Source organism: Tenrec ecaudatus, chromosome 5, assembly GCF_050624435.1.
Source record: "Tenrec ecaudatus isolate mTenEca1 chromosome 5, mTenEca1.hap1, whole genome shotgun sequence".
NCBI lineage: Eukaryota > Metazoa > Chordata > Mammalia > Afrosoricida > Tenrecidae > Tenrec > Tenrec ecaudatus.
This window is the reverse complement of record NC_134534.1, coordinates 184739224-184760963: the sequence shown is the minus strand read 5'-3', so window position 1 is coordinate 184760963 and position 21740 is coordinate 184739224. Positions and strand designations below refer to the sequence as shown.

General features: G+C 50.5%; 1 protein-coding gene across 1 annotated transcript in view; it reads right to left on the bottom strand.

The window, feature by feature from the left end:
- Positions 1 to 21740, bottom strand: part of ERC2 (ELKS/RAB6-interacting/CAST family member 2) — a 763082-nt gene that overhangs the window by 185574 nt on the left and 555768 nt on the right. Inside the window, exon 14 of the mRNA XM_075550919.1 lies at positions 2114 to 2274. Within this exon, the coding sequence (XP_075407034.1) occupies positions 2114 to 2274 (161 nt within the window). The remainder of the gene's footprint in view (positions 1 to 2113; positions 2275 to 21740) is intronic.

Below are 21740 nucleotides of genomic sequence, written 5' to 3'. Positions count from 1 at the left end.
AAGCACTAGTTGGTCAACTCCTCTCAAACATCAGCATCCATCAAACAAAGGGTTGACCTGACTGTCCCAAGAGGCTGATTCTAAGTGACATTGTGATCCATGCACTGCCCTACAGCCGTGCCCCCACGTAGTCCCAGGGAAACAGCCCAGCAGAAGGAGCTCATAAGCCAGTTAAACAGTGAATGGGGGTTCAGACTGGGCTCCATGAATCAGGGCATCCTTACTTTCTACCCAAGGAACTGACAGAGGAATTTGGGATGTATTTTGCAATGACCACAGACTAAGCACATCCACAATAAGGTAGCAACTGACCCAAAAAGGCCACAGTGGGGTGCTATCTGAAATCATGAAATTGGGTGGGAAAACATACACAGGACAAAGGCTAATATGCTTCAGAAAAGTAAATCTGAAGTACAGATAAACTATCCTCTTCACAAAATATACTCAACAGTGACCTACGTTCATCGGCTGACGCATCATTTTCCCTGTGCCAAGCCCTCACTTGAGTGGCTTCCCGCCCTGCCACCTCCAGACAAGCCCCTACAGCAGAAAATAGAGGGTCTGCAGCTCACCATGATTCCCCTCAGCTCAGATGCCCACCCAGTGGGAGCAACGGGGGTCCAACAGATATCCTGGCTCTCAAGTCAGCGTGTTCTACAGTGACTTGTTTCTCAAAATGATGGATGCATCTGCACTTTATAAGCAGGGAGAAATCAAAGTGCCTTTACAATGGCGTAGCAGATCACTTCATGAGATGTGGAGCTAACTTGGGAACAGCTGAGGCACAATGAAAGAAACTAGGTTTTGCTTGACACGTACAACCACGCAGTAGAGCAAAAGAGGGTTTGGGCAAGCAGAGAACAGCGGTCAGCGGAGTCCCTGTCCTGGTGTCATGCATGTGAACGCAGTACTGCCCCTAAATGGCTGGTAACTGATGGAAGTGAGATGGGCACATGTGGTCGGGATATGTTTCTTCTTAGCTGAATAACACCCACCCACAGCCCTCCATTCACCGTTGGGCCCAACAGTGCTGGAGCACCCACTGGACACCTGTCACTGCTTCAGGCAGTGTGACCGCTGCAGGGACCCCACCGGAAGGGAGTCTGGGCTTAGTGGAGTCGACTGGTTTTCATCATGGCTGATGTGCTTAAGAAAATCACCTAAGATCAACATCTCGGTCCTGTCACCTCTCAGCTGAGGTGATGGTTATCTGTTTTTATGATATCATCTTTCATTAGGAAAAATGGAAGTTTACATGGGAGGGAAACTACTTGTTCTTTGGTCTTGGAGAAACTGAGGTAGGTGGCAAGGAATAAAATCTTTTGTCCTCATTATTAAATCCTTCAGAGATTTCAATCCATATTTTCCATGATCCAAGCCTTCTTGGTTTAATGTTAACCATGTGTGAGACTTGCTGGGTCAGGATAAGGTCGCTCTCCCATACTTTGTCACAATTTCAAAGTCTCTGTTACAGTCTTATGATACCACAATCACGTATACCCCCCCCCCTTACTGTGGAGGGAAGTTGGATTTCAATAATGTCTCCGTGATTATTTCATTTTATAATTTATAAAGAGGACTACTGCTTCTGGTTCAAGTTGCCTCGTTCCTTAGAAACCAGAATGTTTTTCCTACAATATTTCGGCCCCGTTCTTGCCTGTGTTCCTCTGTATGATTTCAGGTTCAGAGGGAAATCGGGGCTGGACAGGGAAGTGAGGGTGCCTCACAGGGAGACAGGAAGGTTCGCAGCACACTAAACTACGCCTTACCTATCACACAGAGAAAGTTCCAGGCTACCCTTTTACCCACGCTACCCTGGGGGCAGAGCCAGAGACTGGATTCTCAACCAACAGATGCCAGCCTGGAGACTCCAGGAAAGCCAACACAAGCCGGGCATCGTCCAAAGTGAAATGAAGATCAAGAATATCGTTAGCAATGTGACAGTCACAATTTGGAAGCAGGTTCCCAGAAATATTCCCAGCGCACTAGGAGGGAGGCACTAGGAGCCGTGTGCCAATCGCCACAGGGCCTCTGCCTCCTGGCTGCCCCCGACTTCCGTTGGCCGCCTAGAGACAGGGCGTCCAGAAAGGAAGGCGCGGCAGTGGGTACTCACTTCATCTCCAGGATCTCCTCCAGCTGCTTCCTCCGCTCGACGCGTAGATTCGCCAGATGGGCCTCTTTCTCCGCCAGGGACTGCTGTGTGGAGGCAAGGCGCGCTCGGGTGGCATCTAATTCTTGCCTGGTCTTCTCCAGTGCGTTCATCAGCTCCTCTGTCTGAAAGGCACGAGGACCCCATTTGTTATTTCTCCTTCCTGGAGGAGTTCCCCGCTACGCTGTGTTCTGGCAGTGAGCCCACGGCCGTCCCTGATGAAAGAGACATGTCTTCAACACCAGACATGGCCACCATTTCCAAGGCCTTCACTCTATTGGACGCCCAGTAACTTTAATGGAAAGTAGTTCATGTGCTTATCAGAAGGGGGTGGGAGGTGGAGGGGGCAGGGGGCTTGAGTGGCTGGACCCAATTTCAACCTGAGTTTGGCAAAAACCTCAAACACTTCCTTAAGACGGGCGGAAGGAAGGCAGCCTTCCAAATATATTCTTTTCAGCACAATTTGCTTTTCTTGGTAGACCCCGAGCACCCTCACAGGAACTTCATCTACCTGTGTCATGTCCGTTCACAATTCCCCCTATCAAAGCCGTCTGTGGGGGAATCAAAAGGCCTGAAGTCTAAGGGGCCCCAGGAGTCCCCCTCTCCCTGCAGGAAACAAGGTTTGGCCAAAGATAAACAGAATTCCAGCCTCAAAAAGGTTCAAGTTTGGTTTCCCCCTGAAGTTTGAGAGAGTTCTAAACTTGGAATAAATGACATGTAACTTTTATAGGCTGCTAATACACCATAGAAATATGCCAGACTATCAAATAACCAGGGTTTTCAGCCAGGTTCCCCCTCGCACACCCCCTAAAAGTTGGAGAGCAAGGTCTAAACCCTTCCCCCAAACTTTGGGGGGGGGGCGCTTTAAAAACCAGTGCCCAAGAATGAGGGCTGGTATTGGTGGTTCTGTTTCAAGAACGTCTGCAGAGCAGCCTGGTGACGCACCGTGCCTCACACAGACTCAAGCGGCCTTACCCTGCGCATTCAAAACTGGGGTTCCCGGAAGCTCCCGGATCCCACAGTTGGTGTCTAGCTCTCTACATCGCCCTTTCCAGCTGACCTCGGCAGACAGGGCTCACCCTTCACCGAGTCAACAGAACGCCCGTCCAAACACATCCCTGACATGTCAGGTTCTGGTCTATAAGAACTTTCAACCCAGTTTGTGCAGTTTTATGGGGAGTTTGTTGAGAACGACATCATAGTTCCCATTCAAGGAAAATTACAAGCTTTCCAGACTCAGAGAACCCACCTTGCTGCCGTGATAAAAAGAAGAAAAGGGATGGCCACGTGATGTGATGTAACTAAACTCACAAATATACGAAATTTCACCACACCTCCCTGCATAGCTCAAGAACAACCTCCCACACCTAATTCACAGCGGTTTTTCAAAGCAGCCATCCACTTTTTAGTTAGAACATCATGGAATATCACAGCAAAAGCAGAGACTTCGCAGAAGCGATACTTGAAGATAAAGCAGGTTTCTGCTTTTCTCCTCATTGGTCCCTCTGGTTTTAATACACTCAATAAAACCCTAAAAACAATCCCACTGCTGTCCTGTCCAGTGTATTCCTCTTGTGGCTGCCCCATCTACTACAGAGGAGGACTGGGCGATAGAACTCTATTGGTTAAAATCTTTAGGGAAGTCAACCAGTAGGCTTGGGGCTGCTGGGTGGATTTGCACTGCCAATCTTTAGTTTTATAGCTGAGTGCAAACTGCTTAATAGTGGCCTTGAAAAGATCAGAGGTATTGGCCTCTTCAGGGGCCATTTCAAATTCAGTCCTGCTGGCCCTCCATGTGGGGCAGCCTTTGTCCTCATGTGCCTTCTCTTGCCAGCACCCCCTTTCCTTTCCTTTAACTGGACGCTGATCTGAGCCAAGAGCATCTGTGGAGTACATCTCTGGGTACAAAGACAGACACCAAGACACTCAACGGGGTTTCCCTTCCCCCCGATTTCACCTGCCATCTAGTTCCTGGATGCGCACACTGCCTCGTTTGACACGAGGCCAACTTGAAGAATGATCGAGAATCATGCGTGGCAGGCTGTGCCAGTCATTTCAGCAAAAACCACGTGGCAAGACCTAGCAGCAGCTCAGTGCCACGATCCAGCGACGTGAGTTTACTGCCGGAGACGCTGCCAACCGCTCTCATGGACAGCTCAGTCTAACCAGCTTCCCAGGCCCTCGGTCGGCAGCCTTGCAGCTCCCCGCCAGTGTGCTCGCGAGGTGAGTGCTGTGCACACCAAGGCACAGAATGCAGCAGTTTGCTGCTAACCGAAACGCTGGTCTGAAGTGGCAGCTCCTGGGTGGGCTGCGGGAGAAGACACAGGGATGTCCTTCTGTAACGGTTACAGCCCAGAAGACCCTCCTCTGTCACGGGAGGTTGCTGTGAATTGCCATAGACTCGATGGCTCAGAAAAACCGCTTCAGCACTTCACCCTTCGGACGCCCCAAAGCAACCTCACACCCCTGCCTCAACGACGGCCCCCTACCCCCTACCCTCCAAAGGGCGACTCCCAGAAAACCCACCATTTGGGCCCAATGCTCCCACCTTCTGTCCTTCACCACGTTTAAAACAGAAGCACCTTGGCTCTTTGCCTTACTTTTTATTCCTCCCCAGCACCGTGGCCCCAGCTCTACTCTGCAAGGATTTCTTGGGTCTACTCTCTCCTTCCACTGCTGCTTTTCCTCCCAGGACCCTTCCCTTCTTGTCTATAGAGGGTTGAAAATAAGCTGTATGTGTGCGCATGCCTTTGTAAGTGCATACCATGGTGTCTATGACCACGCACGTGTACTGAGTGCATACGACACATAGGGACACACCTCTGTCTCTGTCTGTGTCCGCCGTGAGCGCACGGCCTTGCCAATGAGCACCTGCGGCCACCCAGTGTCTCTCAGCGAGCTCCTTCTGCTCCCGGGTCTCAGGGTTCAGAATCGGCAGAGGGCAGCAAGGTGGGCCTTTGAGACAGACGGCCAGTGTGGTCTCTCCAAGGAGGGGGGGGGGGGAGGCTTTGTTTTAAGGAGAGCATATAAAACGGCAACAAGAGGGAATGAACTGCAGAGTGTCGTCAGGAGCAGAAAGCGGATAATGCACCAGGAAGTGACCCTTGGGGGACAGCGCCTGCCACCTCCATTATGGCTGTGTGGTCCTGCTCACTTGGTGCACCAGGGCGCCTTTAGGGTTCACTGCACCCAACTTCCTGCAAGCTACCAAGTGCCCCTCATGCTTCTGCACCACAATTTCTGATGCCCACCTGGTGGCTAATAGATTGTAACCCCCAGGAGGACAGGGGCCACATCTCAGTGGACATTAGGAGACCCTTCAGCCCTGGTTTCAGCACCAGAGTCCACAACTCGATAAAAAGAGGAGGCAAAAGCCCAGCTGTGGTCCTGACACCTGTCTCGGCACCCCCTTAGCCTGGTGGTGCATGTGGGTTCCTCTGAACTTGGTGCCTTCTTACCCCCTAGACCAGTGCTCCCTCCCTGCCTTTACCAATGGCCCTCACATTCCTGCTTCCTGGGCATTTGCCGTGGAGAGAGGTGACCCTGTGAGCCAGCTCCCAGCAGGATGGGAGCCCCACTGGCAGCCAGCAGGGGTAGCGGCACCAGAGTTTCTGGGTGGCACAGTAAAAACGCCCAAAGTTAAGCTGACGTTTGGAAGGTAGTTGCTTTTAGTCTTGGTCTTCGTTCTATACACCAGACCTGGAGTTTAGGAGATGTCCCTGCTTGCCATTCCTCCCTCCCTGGCTCACTCTCTCCCTCCCGCCCTCCCTCACAAGCAGGCTATCTCCCACGCGCCAGACAGTCCACTAGAAGGGAGCAACAGGGTACTCCTGAAGAGCCTTCCAGCTTGGCAGGGAAACTCAGCCGCAGTTACTTGATGCTATCATGGATTCAACAAAGTCTATGAAAAAAGACCTCCACAGTCGAAAGAGTCAAACAAGGGTCAGCTTTGCCCTCAGGGGCCTCAGGGGCCTCCAGAATGAGGATCTAGGACTGGACCCCAGTGGAGATGAGCAGGGAATCAGCGAGTGGGGATGGGGGGCAGGATGGCCTTTGCCAGAGGGTGCAACCTGTAGACTTGTGGGGAGGGGAGTTAGTTACCTACTCCAAGATTGACCAAGATTAGGAAGCAATTAGAGCTTCTTTCTTTTTTTTAATTAATAAATCTTTTTATTGGGGCTCATACAACTCATCACAATCCATACATACCTCAATTGAGCAAAGCACCCTTATACATTCGTTGCACTCGTCATTCTCAAAATTCGCCTTCCACTTGGGTTCCTGGAATCAGCTCGGTTTCCTTTTGTTCCCCTCCCCCTCCCTCTACGCTCCCCCCCTTCCCCCTGGTCCCTTAGTAGTTTATAAATAATTATTTTATCTTATCTTACATTGCCCGGCATCTCCCTTCACCCACCTTCCCATTGCCCATCTCGCAGAGAGGACGTTACACATGGACATCCCTTGGAGAGGGGTAGTGGGGAGGAGATGAGTCACTCAGGGTTCAATGTAGCAACAGGGAAACTCAAAACCTTCCTCTAGTTCCTGAACGCTTCCTCCCCTCCCAATCATCATGACCCCAATTCTACCTTGCGGACCTGGTTATACCAGAGGATGTACAGCGGTGCAGTAGGGATCTGGAAACACAGGGAACCTAGGACAGACGATCCCCTCAACACCAGCAGTGGGAGTGGAGACACTAGGAGGGAAGGGGGTGTAGAAAGGGAGAACCGGCCTTGGAGATCTAGAGCCCGCAACCCAACAACGGATCTGTCTCAGTTCCACCCAGTGCTGGCTTCTTTCAAAAGGGCATCGAGGGCTCAGTAGAAAGCAAATGTCTAGAAAAGAGGGAAGGCAGCACATATACAAACATGCCTGATGCAATCGATGGATGGACTGTGACAAGAGCTGCAAGAGTCCCCAGTAAAATGATCTTTTAATAATTTTTAAAGGGTGTCGATTAACTTTACAACAGGGAAAAAGGATCTTTCCTGAAAACAAAAGATTTTTTTTAAAAAAAGCTGTTTGATTCCTGAACCATCTTCCTTGATGAAAACTCATGATTGACAACAAACTCAAGTCAGGTCTTCCAACGGGCTCTTCGGGTTCAGTCACAGCTGATGAATGGATCCAAATGTGGAAACTGTGGGTGCACGGCAGTGAGAAGAATGGGGAAAACGAGGAACACAACCTTTCTCTTGGAGAATAAGAGCAGCGGACTGCTGTCATAGCGACCCAAAGTCTCCACAGGCAGCAGCAAACACAGTGTGTCCTTGCACTCAGAGATGGTGGGGCGCGGCACGCTGGCAAAGTACGCAGCTCTCAGGAGCGCTGGCGACCACCCAGCCTCCAGCACCAGCCTCCGGGCAGGCAGTGCCTGTGCCTCTGTCCAGTCTCCCACTTACAGGGCTTTCCCCTGTAGTTCTTCCCATTCAGTAACCATTCTGCTACACCCACAGTTACATAATCGAGTCGGTTCTCAATTTACGGCACCGCCCATGACGGAAGCCCTTTGAAACAGTTTCAAAGCCGTGCTTGAAAGTCTTCTCTAATACTTACCATGTTCTAGCCAAGGGCTCAAGCAGAAAGCAAATGTTTTGAGAGCGATAATGGCAACAAATGTACAAATGTGCTTGACACAATGGATTCTGTATGGATTGTGATAAGTGTTGTATGAGCCCCCAATAAAATGATTTTTTAAATACTTTAAGTTGTTCTATTTAAAATAATTTCCTCCTGGGCCTCAAAATATGGCAAGACTAATATGATGATCTTGTATTCAGACAGCCAAGATTGCCTTTTCAAACATATTTGCTTAGTCTTAGATATCTAACACATACGAATCTAGTTTCCTTAAGCTAGATGTTAATGTGGTTGTGCCCATTGGGGGGGGGGGACCCAAATGAATCATGCTACCTTTCTGATTTTATTCGTCAACTCGCATTGCAGATCAGAAAAATGCCCTTACATTTTGGCTAAATCACCAGATCAGCAACCAAGAAGCAGTTCCTCAAGGAGACGGGTTTAAGCGTCAACGCCACGGGGGTGGGTGGGTTAGGCCGAGCTGCCATCTGTTGTGCCCAGTGTTGCGACGAGTTGGCACTGACTGGATGGCACCTAATAACAGCAGCACGTTACCAAGACTGTTCCAGTGACCTGGAGCGAGTCATCAGTCTGTAGACTTTACAAGTAATGACACCATGATGTATGTCCCTAAAGAGCCCGCTCTGCAGGAACCGTTGGGTCTTTTAGTGTGAACAGTGGAGCCTTACAACAATAGCATAAAAAACGAGCTGTTTAAGACTTTAAATCATTAACATGTGCAGTTTTAAACTCACACATACATTTGTGTTGTTTCACTAAATATTTGAAAACCAGCGTCTTTCTCGGTTATCTGCCAAGAGCGCTCTCCGGGTTCTCTGAGTCTTTCCGCCGCGTGGCGAGGCCCTGGGCGGCTCAGGAGGTTGCTTGGTGAGTGCTGATCCTCAAATATTTTGATAAAGCAATTTTTACCCCCTTGAGTCATATGTTGGCCTTGAGTTGATATATATTCCGTGTTAATGAACCAGAATTTTTAAACAGTGTTTAAGATCATATTTTAAAGCAGACTAGTGGTTCTGCCTTCATATCTACCATTCATCCTGCCTTCCTGTCTTTCTCCATCCATGGCGTAATCCCTCTGGAAAGAGTGCAAGGGAAGGCTAGTTCTCAGCGTGTACTGCTGCTCAGAGCCAATGAAATCCCCTGACTCTAGGCTGCAGTAAAAACATGCGTGTGACTTGGTCCCCGGGGAACTGCTGGGGTCTGGCCCAGCTCTTCTCTGGGTGCGGAGAGGGCCGTTCTGAGATCAGAAGGTAAAAGTCCATGCTCAGGTCCTCCCTGCTCAGCAGCAATAACACCTCCTGCAGGGACACGGGGCCCAAGGTTCTGTTAAAAGCCAGGACTACTAATCGTATTTTTCTAATTACTCTTATCTGGCATTTCTATCTCTACCTTGGCTTCCACCTCCCCACTGCTGCCTTAGAGTGACACCTTTTGGAAAAGATTGAAACTAAAAATCCCAAGAATTCCTTTTGTTTGGAATGGTCCCCTCCCAGGAGCACGGTTTGGGCTTTCTGTTCTTCTCCATGAAGTTTAAGCACCTAGGACCTCTGCTGAAACCTGTCACTTCTGATCCCTCAATCAGAAATAGATTGCCACAAGCAGAGAGCTGGTTGGTGCTCTTGCGTTAGGATGGTGTTTTTAGATTCTCCCTCCACCCTTTCTCTCCTGAGCCCTATTCACAAAGTAGCAGACGTAACAGAGGTCGGATGGAGAATCAGCGCACAAACCACATCCGTCTGCTGGCTGAACACAAATGAGCAGCAGTTCCTTCAGAATGCTTTGAGTCTCCGCCAGCCCGATCAGAACAAGTTCACAAGCACCTTAACGAGGGAAAGGCTGTGCGGGTGACCGGTGTGTTCCACACAGCTCGATCTTGAGAGCAAAGGAGAGAGCGAGCAGGCTGTCCCTTAGCAAAGAGTCGTGGACCTGGTTGGGATAAGGATGCTATTGCTGTCTGGTTCCCTGCTGCCCAGTCGGCCGCTGGCTCAGGGGGACACCACGGACAGTGAGTGGAGCAGTGTGGAGTTAAGTCCTCCTCCATCCTGTGATCTGTTATGGATCAGACCATGGGAACCTGATCCATATTCTCCCTGCTCATTTTGGGAAGTAGATCACCAGCACCTCCATCTAATCCATCTGAGTCTGGGAGGAGCCTCCACAGACTGATGGCAGCTGCACACGGAGTGAGCTACTTGGGAATCAAGCCTGCGTCTTCCACATGGAGTAAGAATTCCAACAGTGAATTCCCCCCATGACGCCGTCTAATGAATGGTTACTGAGTATAAACTCTGACACCACACGGTCCCAATCCAGTCTTCGCTACAGGTTGGCTGTGACTCTGGGCAAGACTGCTAGCCTCCACGCAGATCAGTCACCTTTGCTGTAACATGCAGATAGTAGCAGCCTCTTCTGGGGGCCTGGTGAGGAATCCTTTGTTGCAATGGCGAAGGGCTGGGCACAGAGCGAGCAAGATCAAGTTCATTTAAAGACTGGCACTTGGTTTACAGTCTACTGGAAGATGCGTCAGTACGGTTCAGGGCCACTGCGAGTCAGAACTGATTCCATGGCAGACTATGGTTTGACTTGGTGGTTTGAGAAGAGAATGAGTGGGAGACGATGTGAGGGAGGGTCCCCAACACTACCTTTAATTTTGGAAGCGGCCACATGGGAAGGAACGGGGGTCATCTTGTTGCTGTTGCTGTGGGCTGTTAGGTCAATTTTGACTTGGGGGACCCTGGAGGACTAAGTGGAACCACATCATACGGCTTCCCTGGCTGCCATGGATGGGAGCAGGTTGCCAGACTTCTCTCCTGCAGAGCCTCTGGTAGAGTCAAACCATGGTCCTTTGAGCTGGCAGCCCAGCTTGTAACAATGCTACACTGGGGCTCCCCGAGCTCTGAATGGCCCCTGGTTGGCAGTCAACAGGCAATGGGGATGTCAGACCAACAGTTGCTGTGAGCAGAATCCTGTTACATCCATGAGAGCTTTCAAAGGGGGGGGGTGTCTGAGCTCCCCATGAGATTGTAGCTTGTAGAGATCTTTGCTTCAGTCTGGTGAGCCCCTGAGTCAAGAGCAGCCATGCTCTGCCTGGACTCTGGCCAACAGAACTAAGCGCTGCCCAGTAGGCTCCCCCGCACTAGGGAACGACACAAAGGCTAATGAGAGTGCTTTGGAACTGTGCTGGGATCAAACCACACAGGGAACATTCTACCTCCAGGAAGGACAGGCTCTGTCCACTCACTCACTGTTGTTCATCTGCACCCTCATGAGTGTTGGTGGCGCGCTCGGCCTTGTGTTCACACGGGGAGCCTGGGAGCAGACAGGGACACTCCAAGGTCCTGCCTGGCTCTGGAGCAGCTCACGGGCCAAGCTTTCTTCCCAGGCCCTCTTCGCACAGTCCGCTCCCACAGTCATCCCCGACTCCGTGCACGCCACAGCTGGCTAAGCAGAGGCAGCTCTGTGCTTCTTGGGTAAAGACTGAACTCCCTGAGCTTGAATTACCCACCAGCTAACTGGCCGGCATTGGGAATATCTAAGGCTTGAGTGAGGTTTAGGAATCCACTGTGTGAAATCTGAGCTAATCATGTCTTTCCTACATTCCCTGCATAGCTCCTCCTCCTTCTCCCATGGGCATCTCTTCCAGTGTCCTGTTACTGCCTGAGAGCATCTGCATTGTAATGGAGAAGAGGCAAGTGTGCACTGCAGTCCACTTGCCCAGAGAGCAAAGGGACAAACACGGAAGCACCTCCGCAGTGCTCGGACAGACTGTCTTGAGATGCAAGCAAGCCGAGGGGCTAGAGAAAGGCTTTGGAGTCAGGTTCGGTTTCAGCTAACGACCATCTCGAACAGGCTACTTCAGGGAGTACAGGAAGCAGGCTCCACTCGTCCTGCTTGGAATTGTGTCAGCACCCATCTTTCTGTGCATTGAAGTCTTACGCAGAACATGCCTCCATTTGTTACACGGAAACACACTGACCCTGCTGAGACGGACTGCCAAGTGGCATGCACAGTTCCTTGGGCTGTCCAGGATCTGAGGACACATTTTGAGCACAGGGAAAGCAAACTGATAAAGGCAACAAGAGCAACCCAGAACAGAGTCAACGGATGCAAAGCAAAACAAACGAAAGACCACACCTGACTTTGAACCCCAGAGGAAGTTTGTGAGGACACAGGATGACATGAGTATCATTTGAGTGCATTGTGGAGCATATGGTGACGGCAGCAAAGACTGTGACAGCGCTGAAGTCGCTCACCGGCAGTCCCTCAACAGCCGCCCCAGAGACTACACTGACCAGTGATGCCCAGAGGCCCATCTGGCCCTGGGGTACCTGTCAATATAACTGCCACCAAGGGTCTCCGCCTCTCTGCAGTCCTGCCTTACTCTCCCCGTTAGTCTGCTGTCTGCTAGTAACTAATGTTTCCCCACGAGCAGACAAAACAATGAACATTGAGTCTTTTGGGTGAAATTCATTTGGTTTTGATAAAATAGGTTTCATGGCAAAAGAGAGGGATAAAAATTAACTGTTCCATCAAGCATGACACATGCAAGGGGATATCCCCCCAAACTGAATTGCCCTGGGAGGAGCTGAGCTGTGATGCATTTCTCCAGCTAGGTGAGCACATAGCAACGTGCTCTGAGTTAGGGCACCCTGAAAATGAAAGTGGGCTCTCCCACCAAACCTCGCACAAAAATGGTCAAAGCTGACCCAAGTCTATTCTTAACCCCAATCTAGAAACAATTCAGATGTCCTTCAATTGATCAATGATTGGGCAAACTGTGGGACATTCCTACTACAGGATACTACTTAGCAAAAAAAAAAAAGGAAAAGAAATAGCAAGTACTGACAACAAGATCTCTTTAAATTGTTTTTTTTTTAAAAAAAGCAAGGATGTTAGTTGGAGGACTGAACCGCACCAGACCCAAACCATAGTATTCTCGGTTGCCTCAGATGCTTATGAAAGTTGGATGTTGAATAAGAAAGACCAAAGAAGAATAAGCAGCCAAGCGATCAAAAGACCCACTGCACTGGGTAAATCTGCTGCACAAGACCTCCTGAGAGTCTGAGGACGAGGGAGCTCCTGACCCATGCCAGGGCATATCCAATCGCCTTGTATGCACATGAGAGTTGGACATTGAATCGGGAAGACTGAAGAAGAAGAATCGATGCATTTGGACTGCGGTACTGGCAAAGAATATTGGAAGTACCAGGGACTGACAGCCAAAAAACAATCAATCCTTGGAAGAATGCACCTTAGTGGCAAGGATGGCAAGACTTTGTCTCCCCTACTCTGTACATGTTGTCTGGAGAGACCCATCCCTGGGGAGGCTGTTACGCTTGGTAAGTAAAGCAGAAAAGAGGGTGAAATGGACTGACACCGTGACTGGAAACATGGGCTCCTAACTTCGAACAACTGTGAGGATAGAGCAGCCCTGGGCCGTTGTTAATTTTGTGGGAGGGACACAGGGTCACTGTGAACAGGAACCAACTCAACAGCACAGAGCAGCAAGAAGTGCTGCTACACAACTGGGTTGTTATGCAAGTTCTGCTGACTGAGAAAGACACCCCCAGAGATGACAGACTGTGTGATCCAGGAACATGATGTCATGGAAACAGAACCGAGGAGTCATTGCCAAGGTTTAGAGCGAGGGATGGGGGAGAGAGAGCTGGATGCTGGTAAAGCCAGCGGGAGCCTCGGGATGAGGGAATTGTCCTTTTTCTTGACTGTCTGTATCCACGTCACTGTTCCACTTGCCATAACGGACTCCAGTTTTGCAAGATGTTGCCCTTAGGCAATGGTTCTCAGCCTGTGGGTCGTGACCCCATTTGGGCGGTGGAATGACCCTTTCACAGGTGTCGCTCAATTCATAACAGGAGCAAAATGACAGTGATGAAGTAGCAACGAAAATAATGTTATGGTTGGGGGATCATCACAACATGAGGAACTGTATTAGGAAGGTTGAGAACCACTGCCCTTAGGGAAAGCTGAGTAAAAGGTACCCAAGATGTCTCTCTATCATTCTTAAAGCTGTCTGCAATGGTAGAATTGCCTGCATCTATGTGCATGGTGGCACAGGAACAATTAGTGAGGGTAATGGCTGGGCCAGAAGAGACGTGTCATGTGGGTTACTGAGGTCGGTGCCAGCTGCTGGGGGAAGAATCACCCCCAGTGTCATGAAGCCTGGGAAGCATTCCGGAGAGAACTGCCTTCCTATTTTATGAGCACCTTCCACTGCCTAGGACCACTGCTGCCGGGGCTGTTGCTAGTTTTGTCGTTGTTGTCATGCACGTCTGCATGGACCCGGGCTCACAGTGGCCCCGCGAGTGGCACAGAAGCACCTCACAGGGTTTTCAGGGCACTGGCCGGTCAGAAGCAGACCTCAGGTCTTTCTCCTGAGGTGCTTCTGGCTAAGGGGAAAGCACTCACTCTTCTGTCTCCACCCTCCCTCCCCAGGGGCTCCCAGGAGCAGTTTCACACCCAGGAGAACTGTGCTCCCATCAAGGGCTGGAGGAAGGTGGGGTCTAGTCCTGGAAGGGACAGAGTCAGGATGGATGGGAGAGCACCTTCCTGAAAAGTAATCTGGGACAAACCGCTCCTTCCTGCCACCTTAAAATAACAATAATGATAATAGAGCAGGGAAGCCACGCGTGCGCGCACACACACGCACGCACACGCACACACGCACGCACGCTCGATAAAACAGTTTTCAGTGACATGTTCAACAACAGCTGCCCTGGCGTCAGATGCTGACCCATAAAGGCCACCGGCAGGCCCTGGTTTCCATATCATTATAACCCAGGTGAGGTTTATTTGTTTGTTTTTGTTTTTTAAGAGAGAGCGAGAGAGCGAGAGCGAGAGCGAGAGCGAGAGCGAGAGCGAGAGCGAGAGAGAGAGAGAGAGAGAGAGAGAGAGAGAGAGAAACAATCCCCACAGCTTCCTGATCCTCAAAGGAGATCCATCCTGCAGACTGCTGGCTTGGATCGCTCCTCAGTGGAGGGAAAGCAGAAACCAGACCAAAGTGCCAGCATGGAATCTTCCGATTCCATTTCGTCTTCATTTCAAACATTTTGGGGGGGGGGGCTTTAGGCTGACCCTGCTGCTTCAGGAGAAGGAAATCTGCACAAACGTGGCCCTGGGCACCGCGTTCCCACAGTGACGGCTCCCTCTCCTCCCAGAGATGACCGCTGCATGGGAGAAACAATGCTGCAGTGGGGAACTCTGGGACAATCGCTTCATAAAGTGAAGATTCATACCTGAAGACACCCATCTAAACGGCACGCTGCTCCTCGCGTACACAGAGACTGGGAAGAATGCGCCACTGAGGCGGGGCTGCCAGACAGAACTCACTGCATTTCTGAGCCTCACCTAGGGATTCTCCGCAGCCCACACTGCCCTTCTCCGAACGGAGCAGACATCAAGGAGATCGCAGCCCTGTTCTCTTCAGTCCCAGGGCTGCCCCACGTCCTCCTGCTCTCTGGCTGCGTCTGGCTGTCCAGCTGATCTAACGAGAAGAAGGTGGCTCCAGTGAGTGCCCAGGCCACTCACCCTGCTATCTACCTGGCTCCCCTCTCCCGTTATGGGCTATGCATTGCTCCCCAAGGGGCACTGGACAGAGTGGGTGGCTGGCAAAGTTCAACTTCAGACCATGCCTACAAAAGGACCCTGCTGTAGAGGAGTACTTCTGCTCTGCCCTCCCCGCGTCCCCTCTACTGAAGGGAACATTCACTGTTGGCCTGAGAAGACAGAGACTACTCAAATCTTCTGGGGTGGCACCTGGTTCTTCAAAATTCAACCACTAGCTCTGGTGCCCTTGGGGGATGGAAAGTTTCACGGCAGGTGGCGCAGTGGCAATTACCAGGCTGGCCTTCACGGGTCCTTGCAGGATGCTCCAGAGTCCAGTCGGTCTCCAGGCTTCTGCCAAGGGGGTGTTTGACCAGTCCTGCCTTGGCACTGTATTTTCCACAGGGGCGGCGGTAATTGTTCTTGTTTTAAAGTAGCTTTTCCCCCCCAGGCTCAGTGAAATGCACCGTTTTGATTGGCCTGATGATCTGGTCTCACATGGAGAAAGCAATTACACGGAGCCCTGGCATGAACACTGGAGAGAGCAGGTAAGCAGGTAAACCGCAGACTCTGACTCACGGCGCCCCCTGTGTGTGAAAGGAGAGCTGGCTCCACAGGACGTCAAATGGCTGATTTTTCAGAAGTAGACAGGTGGCCAGGCCTTTCTTCCAAGGCGCCCCAGGGTGGACTCAACCCCAATTCAGTCTTTGAGCTAGCAGCGAGGCACGGGAACTATTTGTACCACCTATGACTTCTGAAAGGAACACAACCCCCGCCTTGAAAAGTCATGAGACACATGCAAGTGAAGAGACTGGACCCTTACTTGAATGCTAGCGACCCACCCAATCTCCTGCTTGTTTCCTCAGGGGCTTTTCCTATCGGTTACGGCTTCTCTAAAATCCACGTGACTTTGTTTAAAAGCACTGCTGCTGCTGCCTCTCTTTCCTCCAGGAGCGTTACTGCTACGAGCAGCTCGAACACAACCAAGCCATCTTGCTATTGCGAGAAGCAGCCATGATATTCAAACCGCCGACAATGCAACATACTTCCAAACGCTCACCCGCTTTGCTGGGCCACACTCAGGTCACCTTAAAGGCGTTTCTATCCAGGCCCTGGCTCCCTCTGGACTAAAAACAATCGGGCAGTGTGATTTTGTCCTGAATCCCTTCAGATAAATCGTGTGCATGCAGCTGGGCCACTCTCTGGCTGGCCTGAAGGCAGGGGCTGTCAGGCCCACTTCTCTGGTTAATGTCAATCGCACCATGTATAAAAGGTGACTCCAGTGTGTACCAATGTTGATCTTTAGAGAAGCCATGCCTTCTCTCTCTCTCTCTCTCTCTCTCTCTCTCTCTCTCTCTCTCTCTCTCACACACACACACACACACACACACACACACACAAACCCGACACACACACATTCTTCCGTCCACCAGGTCAGACGCAGGGGCAGAGGGCAAAGCAGGAAGGGGCCTGCCAAGAGCACTATCCCAGGGACTTGTTAGGTAACACTGCCCACAGGGACTTCCCCCGCCAGAGATTAATTCATAATCCTGTTCTGTGCTTGGAAAACTCAGGTTCTAAAAGCCTGGCACTTGAAACGGCTTCAGAGGCGACAGGGAAATGGTCTAATGCACGGTAACAAATTAAGTGCTGGAGTGGGCAGACTTGGGGAAGACGGGGCCTGTGTGCAGTAAGTGGCACTGGCCTCTACTCAAGCTTTCGAAAGAGAGAGAGGAGAACACAGTTGAATGGCCAGAGGACCTGGGGCTGGGGGCAAGGTATTTGTTGATTTTAGTTGTTTGTTTGTTTTTCTATTTTAGGGGAAACCATCTAAAGTTTTTGTTTTGTTTTTTTCCTGAGTGCTGTGTAAGTTAAGTGAAATAAAAACACCCCCTAATTGAAAACACAGCGGAGGTTCTGGAGAAATCTACTATCCACTGATGTGACTTCTCAACTAACTTCATCGGAACCCCAAACAGTGAGCACTCGTTTGTCTCAACTCTGAACGTCCTAGTTTTCATTACAGGAGCACCTCTTCTTCCCAGGCCGCCCTTACTCGGCCTCGTTGTGCTTCACAGTCTTGTCCAGAAAGCTCCCTTTGATAACTCTAGCAGATCCACCCGAGAGAAGCAGGAAACCCCAGAGCTGCAGAAACCAGCCCGCCCTTACTCTCATCTGGACAGCCCTAGACATCCGCTTCAGTGAAGACAAGGGGGCCTGGGCACTGACCTGCAATCCTGCTCTTAAGGACACATGACTCAGCACCCAAGGCCACCAAGATAGGGGTGTCTGGCCAGGAAGGCAGGCACCTTCTGCTTGCAGAGAGAAGGACAGAAAGGTCTGGCAGGTAAGAAGGCCGGTCCCACTTCGACGTGACTCAGCCTATGCTTGCAGCCCTTCCTGCTCAGATTGGACGCAAACGTTTGCCAACAGGGCTGAGCTTTGCGGAGTGGTGGTGAACAGGACAGAGCATTCTCTATGCAGATGCAGCGTCTCTAGTCTAGCCGCCACGGCTCCAGTCTGCAGCTGTGTAAAAAGGGCACACATCACCAGGCTGGCTGGCTGTCCTGTGCTGCGCATCTGTGGGTGGGGCTAACAGTTTGGAGTGTGAGCACGTGCATGCGTGTGTGTGTGCATCCACAATACCTCTCCCGCCCTTTTACCACATGCCTACAGGACAACCCTTCACCGTCAACCGCAGCTCTGAGGGTGAGTGACTACTTCCACGTTTTTATATTACTGGCTGAGGGAGCCACGCTCCGGGAACTGGACAGACTGAGGAATTTTTAAATCTACAGGCATTGGCTTCCCAAACGAAAATACACTTGAAAATAGACGCACACTCTCTACTGCCTTGCAAATAGAATGCCACCCCTTTCCAGGGTCACATGAGCCTGTCTGTGTGACCCCTTAGCCACTTCTCGGCTTCCCTGGCCCTTGCTCGAAGGCCTTCCATGGGCCTGGTCTTCCTCCTCTACCAACTCACCCGCCCAAGCCGCACAGAACAAGCCTCAGCTCACATCGACGTCCCCACCCTGAAAGGGGTCCCCTGCAGAAGTAGCTGCCTGCCTCCCCGTCACTGGCCTTCCTCATCTCAGGTCCACACTGTGCTTCCTGTGTGGCACTTCCCACAGTTTAAAGCAACTTACAGAGTCATTTCTTTACACACATCTTATACCCATCTCCCTAATTGTTTGCTTCACGTCGAACTTTTCCATTCTCTTTCAAGAACCCAGACAACGAAGGGCCCTGCCACTTCTATCTCCCCTCAGCTATAAGGTTTTAGGGACACAGCCTCTGTCCTGTCACTGCGAAGATCCCTGGACATGGGGTATACTCATGAAGAAAGCCGAGGAGACGTCGCTCCTCTCCTGCCCCAGAGGCTGCCGCTCGGGCCTCAGGGGACTTGCACTACCCCGGGCAGAGAGGAAAAGTGAACATCTGGGTTTCAGAAGACCTGAGCCCTTGGTCATGGGAAGTCAATTCTCAGAGAGGGAGAGGGTTCACCTTTAACTAAATGCAGACTGGCTAGACCTGGGCAGATGTGATTCTTCCTGACTGAGGTGGATGGGAGAATGATGGATTTCACAGATGGCAGCGGCCAGCATGCCACCCCAAGCAGCAGCCCGGACTGGGAGAGAAGGCAGCTTGAGAACAGACAGTCAGCACAATGGCTCAGGTAGCCCTTGGCCACACAGCTTATCCGCGAACGAGCTGGAATGAAAACACCGGCCATCTGACTCCAAAGGAATACCGGCACACCGTGCTTGGTTCAGTAGATTGTAAGATTTATGGTCGATTATTTACCATGTTCTAAACTCTAAGCACCGCGTGTATATTCCATAATACTAACTGCAACACAATGCCAGGAAGGCGATTCAGTTCCTGAAGTAAGGGTGCTCATGATCTAGCAAGAACGTGTCTGAATCTCTCTTCTGTCTTTCTTCTCTGGCTCAAGGAAATCACAACCGTGAACAGAATTGTGATCAGAACTACTTGCACATAGCCTGGTGATTACTCTGAGCCTGATACCAAACTTCTTCAAGAAGCTAAAAAAAATTATTTACAAATATAGGGGCGCAAATCATAGATGTCGATTTTACAACCCTAAAGTAACTGGACACGGGTCAGCGGGAGATAAAGCACAGTCGCCGAAAGGCATACAATGCAAGAAATATAGAAGACCTGAAAACGATGCCATGCAACTCGAGGTCACTCGGCTTTCCAGTCTGGAGGTGGAGAGCAGTTCAAAGGCCCCCTGGGCCTGGAGGCCGTCTCCATGCTCTTGTCAGGGAAAGAGCATTGGCTTCACGTGAGTCAGGCCCGGCTGATGGCAGACGAAGACAGGAATGTGCAGTTAATCACCTTTAAAGCCAGTCCACAGCTATATGTCTCCCATAATATCACCCTTAAGATCAAGCCAAGACATTCCAATCTGAATCAAAGTTTATTTATGAAAGGATTTAACACTTTTAGATCCCATATTGCTGGGAGGACCACCAATTTCCATTCTCAAATATCCAATTTCCCAGAGCGTGAATGAGATTGCAGGCTCTCATCTGCAGGAGGAGGAAATCCCCAGACACTGAACTTCCTTTGATTTAACAGGGCAAAGTGTTCTGCTAACATCTCTGCAAAGTAAACCCCGAGGGACCGACGGCAGAGACACCCTCGCTGTAAGGCTGCATGCCTGGAGGGGCACCGGAGGTCACGCACGTCTTGTGCGGTCTCCCTTGCTCCCTCTGACTTGGAAGGTCAAGGTCCCTCGCTCCCTCTGACTTGGAAGGTCAAGGTCCCTCGCTCCTCTGACTTGGAAGGTCAAGGCAGCCATTTGACTGTAGCTACTCTGATGGAGCACAGACAGGAAGTCCAAAGGGACACCCGGACGCACGCCCAGGAGAGCAACAGAGTCCAATGGACTCTTACCCTAGGCAAGTGACTGGAGGGAACCGGAATCTAGAAGGTTGTTGAAGGTCCTTCGTGGGCAGAGTCACGGCCTGAACATACATCCCTTTTTCAGGGTCAGGGAAGGTCTAGTGCTTTGTGGGGCATTTAGATAGTTAGTTTATTGTCCCAAACTGGCCAATAAACACATGTGGGATTAATTGAAGGACGGAGAGATAAATGGCTCAGTGAGCCCCAGCCTTTCTAGTTCTTGGGTCTCTTGCTTTCTGATGGTTGGACCAGAGTGCAGCTGCCTTAGCCAGTTCCCTGCTTTAGCTGGCTAGGCTCACTTCCTGAAAGACATCCCTGAGGAGAAGCCGCATGGACCTACCCCAATGCAGCCCTGGGTGCTGGTGCAACTGTGTGGAGACCCCTGCCAATGCTGAGATAATTACACATTCACTGGCTCGGCTTTCCTACTGAAGCCGGTATCATTGCATCTGTTTTGAGAGATGGAGGAGGACTTTGTGGATTGGTGTTGGACATACAGATTAATGCGTTAATGTTGGACTTGTGAGTTTGGGCAGCACTGGGTTGGGATGCATTCTTGATGCGCACTTAATCTTTATATAAAACTCTCTTAGACATGAGTTTCTGTGGCTTTGTTTCTCTAAAGTACCCAGACTGACACGGGCGTAGAGTGGACAGTGCTGACCACCCGGTGAGAAGAAAGGGAAGAAGTGCAGAGGGGCCATCTGGAAATGGAGTCTTTCAGTGCCACCACGTTAGTTGACAGGGAAGACAAGGATGCCTATGAAGACTAGCAACAGATACACAACCGACGTGTTATCTTATAGGGAACGCAGGAAGTCACTCATGGCAGCAGAACAGGGTGGGAAAGAGCAATTAAGCAAGAAAATGGATAAGCATTCAAATGGGAAAAATAAATATTCTTTACTATTTTCCTATTGTGTAAACTTGGCTCATGTATTTTTCCTTAAATAAATGTCATCCCTTTTAGAGAAGTGGCATATGACTCCCTTCGAACATTAGTTTCCTACCATGCTCTGCACGGGTTATGCCTACGCTTTCTGTATGCCACCGTGATATATGCAGAAACAGAAGCCTCACATGCCACCACTTGTCAGTCAGTTTGTTGTCCTGTGTCAATTTGTGTGTTGCTGTGATGAAGCAAACAAGTTTCAGCTGAGCTTACAGACGTAGAAGAGACAACAAAGGAGGAATCCACTGCCCTGCTGGGTGGAAGCAACTGCTGAAAACCTTATGCATAGCTCAGAATGTTGCCAGATCATAAGACCTGGTGAACAGAAGCAGGTCATGATCAGAGACGGTGCCAGGAGATGGGACCCACAGGCTTGAGAGCACTCAGAATTTCAAAGGGCAGCTTGAGAAAGCCAAATATTAGAATAACACAAGCAAAAACACAGAACCTAAAACCAACTTTCATAGATGGGGGAATATGTTCAAAGGATTATAGGATTAAGGTGTAGGGTTCACATAAGTATAGAACATTTTTGTTTTGTTC